The sequence below is a fragment of the Besnoitia besnoiti genome, chromosome VIII (assembly GCF_002563875.1).
Source record: "Besnoitia besnoiti strain Bb-Ger1 chromosome VIII, whole genome shotgun sequence".
NCBI classification, from domain to species: Eukaryota; Apicomplexa; class Conoidasida; order Eucoccidiorida; family Sarcocystidae; genus Besnoitia; species Besnoitia besnoiti.
In genome coordinates, this window is record NC_042363.1 from 1848377 (window position 1) to 1860388 (window position 12012).

The 12012-nt window shown below is 55.9% G+C and overlaps 2 protein-coding genes across 2 annotated transcripts; one reads left to right on the top strand and one right to left on the bottom strand.

Annotated features, from left to right (window-relative positions):
• Nucleotides 1–1642: 1642 nt before the first annotated feature.
• On the bottom strand, nt 1643–3441 carry BESB_083840 (uncharacterized protein; the record flags this gene model as incomplete). Its single annotated transcript, XM_029366734.1, has 3 exons — nt 1643–1960; nt 2301–2862; nt 3347–3441. The coding sequence occupies 3 exons, from the start codon at nt 3439–3441 to the stop codon at nt 1643–1645; spliced, it is 975 nt and encodes a 324-aa protein (XP_029217194.1).
• A 3385-nt stretch (nt 3442–6826) lies between these two features.
• On the top strand, nt 6827–8972 carry BESB_083850 (uncharacterized protein; the record flags this gene model as incomplete). The annotated part of the gene is made up of 4 exons (XM_029366735.1): nt 6827–7012; nt 7676–7762; nt 8408–8510; nt 8812–8972. The coding sequence occupies 4 exons, from the start codon at nt 6827–6829 to the stop codon at nt 8970–8972; spliced, it is 537 nt and encodes a 178-aa protein (XP_029217195.1).
• Nucleotides 8973–12012: the final 3040 nt, after the last annotated feature.

Below are 12012 nucleotides of genomic sequence, written 5' to 3' on the forward strand. Positions count from 1 at the left end.
ACTCAACGAAATGCCAAGCTAGTGTTGAAGAAGAACGCGACAACGGCAGATAAACCACGCGCGGCGCGCCACAGCCTAGGTAGCCAGTGGCGGAGACGGTGCTAAATAGACTTGCAGAGGTTCATGTCGCAGATGCAGAGAGAGGAAAACACGAAGTCGACAAAGGAAAACACCACGGAGGCACACCGGCGTTCGTTTCCCTGCGCGCGTGGCTCCCGTAAGCGGCGCTTCTTGGGTAGTTGCACACGTACCATCAAAGACATGCATGCAAGCGCCTTGCAGATTCTAGGACGAGGGAGAGGGGGAAGGGAGGTCACCGGTGTTCGCGAGGAAATCCAGATACTCCCTTGCAAGGAGCTAACCCTGGAAAATTCTTTTCATTGCGAATTCGAGTGAGGTCGCCTCCCAAGATAGGCGAGCGAACCCTCCTGAGTCCTCTACGGGGGGCATTGCAGCTGCGCAGGGTTTTCGATACACCGTCGACAGACAAGACAGCGCACACCCGGCAGCCCGTACTCGGTCTTTGTTGCGATACTTCTTTGAACGTAGACTAAACACCCCCAAGAAGAGTTAAGTGTCTTGACAAACAGTTCGTTTTTTCTGTCTCCTCAATTTCTAAGTTGCCTTCTAGAGTCAATTTACACAACCTACAAATACCTGAATCAGTCGAGCTCGTTTCCCCGGTATGCCACACGTGGTACCTTGTTGACTCGGTGAATACAACGTGTTTGATGTAACAGTGAAGCGATTCTGTGTACTGTAATAAATATTAGGTGTAGGCTGCATCAGCTGTAGCCGGCGAAACGAGCGTGGGAACCTCATTCAGGCCGCTCTGTCACATGGAGTCTACTGGGAAGTATGCAACGGCATTCGTCAATGGGGGAGGACCTTGACACATAGGCAATTTGTACAAGTGGTATGTCATTCTGTCTACGGCTGGAACAGCTTTACGCACGCTACTATGAAGAAATATGCCGCATGTGTAGTCTGGCGCTGACTCTGGAGAGTGCAGATGATCTTGTAGTTTCACTGTTGTCGGTTGATGTGCCGCAAACTCCCGGCGTCAACTCGCTGACCTGCGTGAGTGTATGGCAACTCGGGGACTGCGCGCCACTGTTTCGCTCTTGGAAATACTTAGAAAAAGTCATCTGTGACGGGGTCATATCCGGCATGTCTGTACCGGTTCCAGACCACACTCCCTTCTCAAACGCACTTTCAATGCCGCGTCCTTGGAATAACTTCCCCGAACCGAAACAGTGAAGCCTGTTTTGGCAACGTGAAAACATCACTTTACACTTCGTGATTCACCTTTGAGTTCTTTCGAGTCACCCCCCGTCCCTCACTCTTCCGGCGTGCGGGGGGTCGTCTGCATCCCCCTGCCCCCCCCCCCCCCCCCCTTGGCACCTGGCCGCCATTTCATCGTACCATCAGTAGGGCAGAAGTTGAAGGCTAACCTCTGCTCATAAAAAAAACAGAGTATGAAGCGCCATAGAGGAAGGTCAGCAAGCGCGAGTGCATTGAACGCGCTGCCGCCACTCTCGGCAGGACGGGGCGTAGACCCACAGTATGTGATACACGGCTCAGATGAATGCCGGAGTCGGGTGGAACCCCAGCAGAAGTCGAGTTCCCTCGTGATTCCCAGCTATCGTGTAGGGTGCGCGACCGCCCCCTCCTGCTGAGGACGCGGAGGCTGCTGAGGTAGATTCAGCGTGGCGTCAGCTTGGGCGGCAGCGGCCGTCGTCTGCGACAGCTCAAAGTCCGGGAAGGTCTGCTGGAGGAAGAAAATGACCTGCTCCAGCTGCCGCTGTGTCTCTGCATGCCGCTCGCGGAGTGCCTCTTCGCGCTGGCGGACTTTCGCCTCCGAACGCGCAGCGTAAAGCCGCCGAATGTACAGACCCACAGTCACCAGACAAAGCATCACCAGCATCACGATGCCGTCGCTGAGCGCCTCTGCTCCAACCTGCAACGCAGGGAAAACATGTCTTATCCAGCTCTGAGGAAAGACTCGAAGCTACCAACAACAAACACGACTTTGCACCCCGTCGCCAAGGACCGCCAGCGCACAGGCGCACGGAAGCGCCTCGCGAAGAGAGCGCTGCCGCAGTCCCACATATATACATATAGCCGCCGCGGCTCGATCTCCAGGCGGTAGAAGCTCGTAAATGTCGCCCCATGACCGACTTGGCGCTGTCTGACTGCGTACGCGGGCAAAGGCATCAAGGCAGAGGCTGCGCAGGCCGTCTGGGCAGTGGATGTCCATACACCCTCAAGAAGGCAGCAAGCTCACGCTTCGCACGCACCTCGAGTGCTTTGTCTTCATCGAGCGGTTTGACGTTGAGCGTGATTCTCATTCCCGACCGGTTCCATGGAGAGGAGGCCTTTGCGGACGAGGTTCCAGGAGACGAGGCACTCGACGCGGAGGACGCCGGCGCGTCCGCGTGGTTCGCCTGCGGGCACGACGCAGGAGGAGTCTGCGCGGACTCGGCCGCGCCCTGCCGCGACGAGGAAGGGGCCGGGGTAGGGGCAGAGGGGGAGAGGGGGGGTAGGGGTCGTCGAGGAAGAGGGGGGGCAGAGGGGGGAGGGGGAGGGGTAGTAGGAGGAGTAGCGGTAGTAGGGGTAAGGGGGGGCGTAGAGGCGAGAACGTCCGCCCTATTATGAGTGGCTGGGCGAGAGGCTTTCGCCGCGGCCGGCGTAGCGGCTGCAGCCTGCGCAGCGTGGGCGGCCTGCGACGCGGAGGCGGCCGCCTGTCTGGCGTGGCAGTGAGGTGATCCGGGTGGGATGAGGAATCGCCCACTGAAGTACTTCAGGTGGACGTACGCTCGGTTGGTCGCCTGGCCCATTTCAATCAGCCTCCCGCTGTAGCTGCAGAGAAGCGACAAGCGACATTCACACGCACGGAAACAGGAACAGATCCATGCAGATGCCAAAGGCGATCGACGGGGTGTCACTGTCGTCAGCCGCGGCGATGCGCAGCGGACGGCCACCCCATAGGAGTGACCACGTAGTCTTCTCTTAACACGAGCGGAGGTGATGAACGAGGAACAGCGCCCATTTGGCAGTCGGCGCCCAGAGAAATGGACCGCATGAAGCCAGAGTAACATGTGAGGACAAATTTGGGAGGATTAACCGCGTGTGCATTTAAATCCCAGGTGAAATCTGCCGTTCCGCTATCAAGCAGACGGCTCCTTTCTCGTTCGGCGATACGGTCACGTGTGCAGCTCTTGACACTGCGCACCAGAGAGGCCCTTTTACAGCTTCTAGCGCTCAACTCTCATGTTCGGAGACGGCGGGCAGCGGCTCTGGATATCGCTGAGCATGGAGGAAGACCGTCTGGAAAGAGACGTACCGGGGGCTCTGCCTGGCAACTTCGAGGATGGTGCAGGCACATCTTTTGCTAACGGCGGAGATGACGACGCGCGTAAACTCGAACACGACATCCATTGTAGTATCCCTCGACGAGGAGGGACGCGAGACACTGACTTGGAAAACTCGAGAGCGGAGAGCTGGAGAGGGAAGGAGACATCTTCGAGCGAACGGTGCGTTCAGCAAGAGCTAAGCGGCCTACGCGCAGGGGCCTTCCATAGCCTCCCCGTCCACCACTTTGCAGGGAGTGAACGTTCACACAGCGAAAGTCGGCGCTGGAAGGCCGCCTCTGTAAGAGCTGCGCCCACTGAAAGAGAGCCAGGGAGCCATCTGGCAAATCCGAAAGACACAGGAAACTACACGGGAGAAAGCGGCCTCTAGCTTTAAAAGCAGGCGGCACCCGACGAGAGGAAGGAACTCGCCGACGCCGAGGTGTAGAGAGTTAACCACTCTGTGCACAGCTCAAATTCGTGCCACTTCGGAAACCATTCCCGACGCTCCCTGAAAAGTACCAAGGTGAAAACGTGAGAGAAGTCTCTTCCATCGCTCATGCTGCCTTTGTCGGAGGCTCAGCTATCCTTTGCTTCTAACACATGCGCATTACCATTCGAGCTCCCTCAAAACGCAACCCTGACTCCCAGGGAACAGCACAGCAAGACACGTCACCGGCGCTCTACTACAACACAGAAAACGTCAGAGGGAATACAATATACAGTACATTAATATGCATTTTCTCGGGTTTTTGCGTTCAGCTTCCTCGAGCATGAAAGATACTCACAGCTGTGGCACTGTGAAAAAACTAGAGCATTGCGGGCAGACGATTCTGCATCGAGACACACATTGCGGAACGGCCCCTTGCGCCTTGGGCGGGGTGACGCATTCTTTGTCACTTCATCTCTTCGAGACACCAGCTGGTGGTTGTTACGCGTGCACATTAGTGTGTGACGGCGGCTCAGCAGCTGGCCTACGATTGTGTGGTGTCACAGTGTCGGAAGTGGCATTTTGTGAACAAGGCATCAGCATCAGCATCTTCTCGTGGGAGCATTGCCAAGGGAAGAGCTCGTAAATCCGGCCTCGAAACGTCACCAGCCGTATTCGCACAAGACCGTGAAAAAACAGACAGAGCATCCTACCTCGGTGTATGAGCGCCCACGCTGCGACGCCACGTACTGCCCTACTAGTATTCCGCCGTAGTCGGCTTCCTTGGCTTTGGATTGCTCCAAAAGATACGGAGTGTTTGTTTTCATGAAAGGGGTTTCGATAGAGGGGGCGAAGTGTCGGCGCGGGATGTGCAGTCGTCTATAAGTTGGACCGCCCTTCTAATCTCATCAGCTCTCTTTCCCATATTGGTGGGACCTTGTGGACAAACCGTGGCAGGTCACAGCTACCGTTTTTGTAAGTACTTCAATGGTGTTGCTGTTTGACAACAAGACATGCAGATACATGGTCGAGGCCGCCGTTCAGCGCAAGCACCCCGGACGCCAGTCCGCTGAACGTCTCATGGCCAGGGCACCCATAAACTGCCTTCCTCCTGGCACGTTTACCGCCTTTACCTAACGGAATGAAACTCTATTGAGAGAGAGCTGAAAAAGTAAGACGGCTGAGGCGGATCGTCTTCTGCTCTCTGGCAGTGCTCATTCCTCTGACGGTTGGCTTACATTAAGAGGACTCGCCGAAGATAAGGACTCCTCCGTATATATTTCCAAGGCAGAACAGTTGCCAGACGGCGCAAGCTGCCTACACATTACTTCCGTGCGGTTTGATACATTTGCCCTGCATCCATGCGTTTCCTAGAAAACGCGTGGCTGCCAGGTCGTGTTTCTTTGCTGAAGCCTGAGGAACTTTATCCGGCAGGATTTATGTTAGCCCTTTGAATGGTGTATCGTGCTATGAGACAGTTCGATGACGGCCTACGAACTGAAACGATCCCAGAGCAGCAGAGCAAGCTATCTGCCGAAGAACAAATAAGTCACTGGAGGCTGAACACCATCCAAGATCACTGTGAACAGCAAATTACTGACAACGGGAGCTCAAACGTGCCGCCAAACTATACGTGGACATTTCGATCTACACTGCCGTGTCGGAGGCTAGGGCCAGAAGCTCTGAGATGCTGAAGGCAATTGACCGTGCCCCGCTACGTTCTGTGTCCCTGTTGTCTCATATATTTTTTATATACTTTCAGACGGCGATGCCTCTGTGAGCTCTCTAGCACCGGTAGCCAGCTCTGTCAGATGCGTTTGCATTGCCTTCTAGACATGCTACGGGTTCTATGAAAGCACGCGTGCGCCTTGCGATACTCTCAATGCCGTTACGCTGGCCTGACCGACTACGAGAAGGCAGCGAGGGCTGAAGAAGCACGAACTGCAGCGGCGTCGCAGCGCCAAACGCCAAACGGGGCGATAACGCGTTGATATCTGCCTAAAAGTGCCGCTCTCTCTCCTCTGCGTCGCCGAGCCAAATACAGACAAGTCTAAGACCCGAGAAGAGCAGCCGCTACGCCCCCTTGGAAGACTGCAATCCTGCTGGGCGTCCACTTTGAGGTAACACCCAGTCAAATCTCCGTCGACACGGGGGCGCAGACGAAGCAAGATATGAAGCGTAGGCAAGAGACGTCGATTTCCACTGGACAGTATTACCTCCCTTTTTTGACTAGCATGCATTTGTCTTTGAAACGCGTGCTCGCGAGTCACCCTCATGTCTAGCCGGCACGGTTGAGTCGGGCTCCTTACTCGAGAGGGGATGCAAAAAAGCTCGAGGACCTGTGTCAGGGGCATGAGAGAAGTGCAACACAAAAATTGTCTTCTTGGGTGCACCGTCATAGTTGAACGGAGCGGTTGGTCCTTTTCGCAGTTGGCCCCACACAGGTAGACGTGTTGATTCACTCAATCAGAGAATATCACCCACCCCTGCTTATTACGGGCTCTAGCCTTCCCCCGATATACGCAGCCATTGCTTTGACCAGGCCTGAGGCGCTCCCAGTCAGCGAAAGCAAATCGCGGACTGAAGCATGCAGAGGAACGGCTTTTTTTCGTAATGCTTATCTCGTGCGTGTCTGGACCGTTTAAATCTCGTTTGCAATGGACTTGCCTCGCAAATTTGTTCCGCTGTCCTGCTGAATACCTTCAGTCTCTTTGTGACAAGGGACGTGCTACCTCCAATTTTTGTTAGCGAAACTCTCAGCGCCTTCAACGAAAAATCGCTGCGCAGCGGAGCAGAAACCGGTGGCCAATTGCAACAGTTTTTCATCAGCTGCTTTGTGTCGTGAGCGGGATTTTTCCCGCGCATTTATCGCATTCTTTCAACACCCTGTCACTAGTGAGCTGGACTGCTAGAGCGCGGTACCGTTCGATCGCCGGCTTCGAGGTCATCTGCATTTTAATAGCGCTGTGCTCCCCCCCTATGCGCTGTGCCCCCCCCAGAGAGGGCTTTTCGGCGCCACGTCTCCTGAACTTTCGTATTGAAGATGAATCTACAGACAGAGAACGGCGCAGTGGCTGCTTCCGCAGCAGCTCTTGATGCTGTTGCTGGACAACACGTTCCCCAAGAAGCCGGTCCCGCTTTCGACACTGCCACCGCTGCGGATAGCGCGCCTGCGGGGCCAGCAGACGCTTCTGTGAACCACGAAGGGTCTGACCTGCCAACACGAGAGGTTAGCAGCTTTGACTGTCTAAAGGGCGGGCTCAGCCCTCCGTTGTCGCCCTCTAATTTTTTTTATCGGGGAAGGAGGCAGCCGCGGAGTCGGCGGCTTCACCCCTTGACATTTGTCCAGCCACTTGTTTGTGTATTCTCGTTCTCAAGGGGTTTAGAGTTCGAATTCTCGAGGCAGAGAGGCTTTGTCTCTTTGCCGCACTGACGTGCGCTCGCGCGCAGTGCACTAACAATTTCCTTTTGGTGGCATTCGAGCCTCCGCGTTGCGTGGCTGCCTGGTCGGTGCCGATCCTGAACGGAGAAAAAGGAGTTCGAAAGGTGTCTTTCATTCAAGAAAAGTACTGTGGTGTCCCGTTTGGCCGTCACGAATGATGCTGTGCTGTAGATGGGGTGCGTAAATTGCTGGATGAAGAATTATTCCTTTGCATCCTCCACGGCGGGTTGTCTTGCCGTTTCATCGGTGACGTGTCTGTTGGCGGGTTCACACACACGTCTTGGCGGGACTGTAACCGGGAACTTTCTGTGGAGGTTCTCTTGCAAGGTAACGACGTTTCCTCTGCTCTGTAGCGACACCTGCCGTAGACTGCACGAAACCGAGGCGCGTGGTAAAAGGAGAAAAACTACTCGAGAGTCGCAGTGAGCGCTGTTGTTTTTTCCTGTTCAGTCACAGCAGAAGGAGCCGCTTCTTAAAGCCGAAGACAAACAAGATGGGGACGAGGACAGCGGTGACGTTTCGCTCGCCGTTGGAGGGGTAAGAAAGTGCCCGCCGTTCACTGCTAGACAGCTCTGTCGCGTGCCCAGAGGGGAGTCCCGGTTGCAGCGGAGTCCACTTTGCCCCGCTCCGACTCGTCGGTGATAAGCTCCTCTGGCGTGCATCCGATGGCGGACGAGGCTGTTGTCGAGGGGGACTTTCATATTTCACGGATGGACCTCCACGGCGTTCTCCGCTGCACATCGTATCGTCAAGGTGCATGCCGCAGACGCGGGTTGACTTGTATCTGCGCGTGCTGTCCGGGAAACGCGTGGCGCAGTGGGGGCGCGTAGGGTGTGTACTCTGGCTTTAGCTGCGAGTGCGCTGGCGTCGCTGCTGCCGTGCTGCGTACACCGGCGTTCGATGTAACTGCCTCAGCTTGACTTAGAAGACTCGAGCGCAGAAGAAACCGAGGTGAGAGGCGTGCGGCTGTCCCGCCCATGCGGGAGAGCGCGTTCAGTACCTCGCGCTGCGACACTGCGCTGAATCCAGACGGCGGGCGGCGGAGCCCCACCCTGAACTCCTGAGGTCCGCTCCGCCGTAGTTGCGCAGGGACGTCCCTCCTCTTGCTGGAGTCGAATCTCGCTTGCAAAGTTGTGCAGACTCGCGATTGCAGTTGACTGTGCGGGGTGTTGTGGTGCGCAGGACCAAGCCAAAGAGGAGAGCGGCATCATGGGGGTGGTGCTAGCCTTGCTGCTTTCCTTTGTTTTCCCGCCCATCGGTTGCCTTGCCTTCTGCTTCAGCCTGCGTAAGTGCTGACCCTCGGCAAGCACAGCGTCGAATTCTCAGAGCGCTTCGTGTCTGACGCGGTCGCGACTCTGCATTTTTTTTGTGTTTTACGCGATAGACGCATTTTGCTGCAGATGTTTGTCTGCCTGGGGGCGGATGGCGTTCCATTCGCGCTCGAAGAAGCAGCGCATACGCAGATGAATAAGGTCTTCGCGCGGCTTATGTGCATCTTCGGCCGGGCTGGACCGTATCCGGGATGCTGGAAGCTGCAGGCGTGCACTCTGGTTTCTCTGGTGTGTGCGGTTTTCTGTGTTTTTCAGGGTACCCCGAGAACTCGCGACGATATTTCTGGGCAGTGAGAGCTCTGGAGCTGGGGAGTCTGTTGTCGTTTTTGTATTCCCTGTTGCTGGTCATGCTGCTTTCTGATCTCAAGCTCGTTTACACGCAGAACGACAAGGCTCACTTTGGAGTCGGGTACTGAAGGAGCCTACCGACAGGCGATCTGACGAAAAGTACGGGCGACTTCATCTGATGGCTTGGAAACACCAAGCGGTGTATGACACGCCGGCGAGATCAAATACGGGGTTGACGCGCGAGGAGTCGTTCGTGCGTGCGCTCCACCCATTTTGTGAGGAGCAGGCGAGTCTTTTTAGGACACGGCGGTTGAGTTTAGTGGCGTTTTACGTCGTTGACATCTTTTGTCAGTTGAGTGTTCTCGTGAGAGAGCCCGCCTCGGCAAAGAACTTGGTATTCTGTTCTAATTCCCCGTGGGGCGCGAAGGGATGGGAACGCCGGCTGCCCTTCTTCGGAGAGCGTGTGACGCGTTGGCGCGAGAAAGGTTCAGCGGAACGCCCAAGTCTGTGGGGGGGGGGGAGGGGGGGACGTGGGCGACGTCGGCGGCAGAAGACCAGCTCGTGTGTGTAAGGCTGGGGGCCGCTCATCCGCTGTTGGTGCTGCCTTGCTGTTTGTGGACTGCGGTCTCTCGATTCCGTGTGTCTTCACTTTGAGGGCAGAGGCTGTTCCTCCACTGTTCTCCTCGTAGTCGCAGCAAATCGAAAGCTGACTGAGGCCTTTTCGCCTTGCAGACTCTTGCATTTCCCGTGTCTGCCAGTGACGAAAGCGTTTCTCTTCGGTGTGCTGTGTTTCGTGTGTGCGGGGGCGAGGGGGGGGGGGGGGGGGGCTGGCGGGGGGTCTGGGGATGCTCTGCTGGTGCTGCGCATGCCTGCGCGCATACAAACGGCGCCACTTGGTGCATTTTCATCGTACAGTAAGCTCGGGAAACAGGTTCATGTGGCTATTCAGCTGGGAAGCAGGGACGCGGCAGGGGGGGGTCGTATATTTCGGTGTCCATGGCATCTCCAAAGGTGGATCTATTAGAAGGCTAGCTCGGTGTTTTTGTGACACAGCCTCTACGGGTTTCGATGTATCGCGGTGTTTGGAACGCTACTGGAATCGGCGGAGGAAAGGCTTTGTTGCCATACGTTCTCGTATCGATGGGCCCTGTGCCTCTTCACATTGCTGCAAACTCGTCCAAAGCTGCATCGCTGTCGGAGTTTGCGGTTTTCGTCATCGGCTTCAACAGTAACGCGTAATGAACACGCTTGTAACGGACTGAGTTGAGCAGTATCAAGCACCTCGAAGAATCCCCGTCCATCACCAAGAAGCACAAATTCCGTCTTCTTGCAGGTGCTCGAGGGGCCGACAGTTGAACAGCGTCAAGTTCCTATTCTTATCCATTCGTAACGTTGACGTTAGAGGCCGTGTTCAGATAGCGTGCGTGGGGCATGGCGGGCTTCTCGCCTGGCGACACACGAAGTCGTGTGTCGACCCTTCTGCGGCACTGCAGCTCTTTGGTCCCGCTGAATCCCGCGCTGCAAAAATCGCGCTGTGGCAAAAACGCCTGTGTCAGTGAGGGCTCAGGCACAGCGGGGCACTTCTGCTACGTGGTATCCTGCGGGTCGGCAGCGACTCAACGCAGTGCCCCGGCCAGACATGTTTTAGTGTCCTGCTTCTACACTCAAAGTCCGTATTCTTCAGCTGCTGCCGAGATCTTTTTACCTGCGAGAGTGTCGTGGTTAGAGCACACACCAGCTCCGCGTGTGTCTGCACTTTTGAGCGAGGATCGGTCCACAGCAAAACGGCTTTCGGAAGGGGCTACGGTAAAGTCCGCCGCGGTGGGCAGGCGTAGCCGACTCTCTTGAGGTGCCGCGGCCTCCAACACATGCATACATGGAACGAAGTGACTGAATTCGAGAGGGACCAGCCTTCAACTGCCTAGTCGTCCACAATGCGATATGCAACACCACGGGTGCTTTCCTATTCTTAAATAGCTGCAGCGTGTAACCGGGTATCTCGGCGTACGCAACCGCGTTGGAGGGGGCGGGGAGCAACCGCGCCAAAAATACTGAAGTTTGGCCTCTGCGTGACAGAAACCTTCAAGCGTATGTGTATTATTCCGGACTCGCATCTGCGTGCCCTGAAATACGAACCCCCGTACGAGAAAATGACGTATTCCGCAGAAGAGCAAGCGTCAGGGCTGCTGCACGGGGTGTCTGTGATCCAATAGGCGTTCCGCTCAAACAAAATATGCAGTTGCCCCTCTTGTGAGCCCGCTTGGAGTCCATCCACAGTCCTATGCTGCTGGTCGTGATTCTTTTTCGCCGTCAGCTATTCTTGCTTTTACGGCGCAGCGTGAGGTCTCAAACGTTAAGTTGCCCCAATATTCCTAGAAGCACCAAGGCCGAAGATCCCAACGCTGCTCGTGCCGTGTTAGATGTTGGTGCAGATGCCTCAGAAACGGGAAGGAGAACAAGTGGGTGTAGGGTTTACGATTTGGTTGTGTAAATCCGTTCACACTACTGGTACGGCGGACGAACATTACCGTATGTCGTGGCGGCGCTGCGCAGTGCATCACTAGTGTGCACAGCGAGTCGCCGAAAAACCCCACGTCGGTGCGTGAACCGAGCATGCAATAAAGCTAGCGACTTTGTTTTCATCTTGCACAACCGCAGCTTAATAGACTTGCGCTGTTCGTCGGGGAGACGGCGCAGAGGTGGGAGCACGGCGCGATCGACGGCAACCCGGTTCGCGGCGCAGGCGTCCGTCTACGCCAGCCTCGCGCTTCTCCCTTTCTAGTATGATTCTGTGCCGAATACGACTTGTGTGCTCGTCATCCGACCGTGGAACGTAAAACTTACCGGCGCGTCAATTTCACGGACTCGAAACAAACCGCGTGCCATTATCCCCGAACGACTGTCGCGGGCTTCGGCTTGTCCGACTTTTCGCCGCTCCATTCAATTTTCCCGCGTGTTCCTCGCGCATTAAGAGGGATACGACGACACAGCGAACTTGAGCCTCTTTTTACGTGGATCGGTAATTCAGTTCTGCAAAAATTGCCGAAACTGTCCCCTCAAATTCATGCATCTGTCCGTCTCCCGCAGTTTCCGCCACAAGTAGGGTGGACTTCGAGCTCGTGGGCTTCCGCCGTTCGTCGTTGCATTACGTGAGGAGGCGGCACGGGG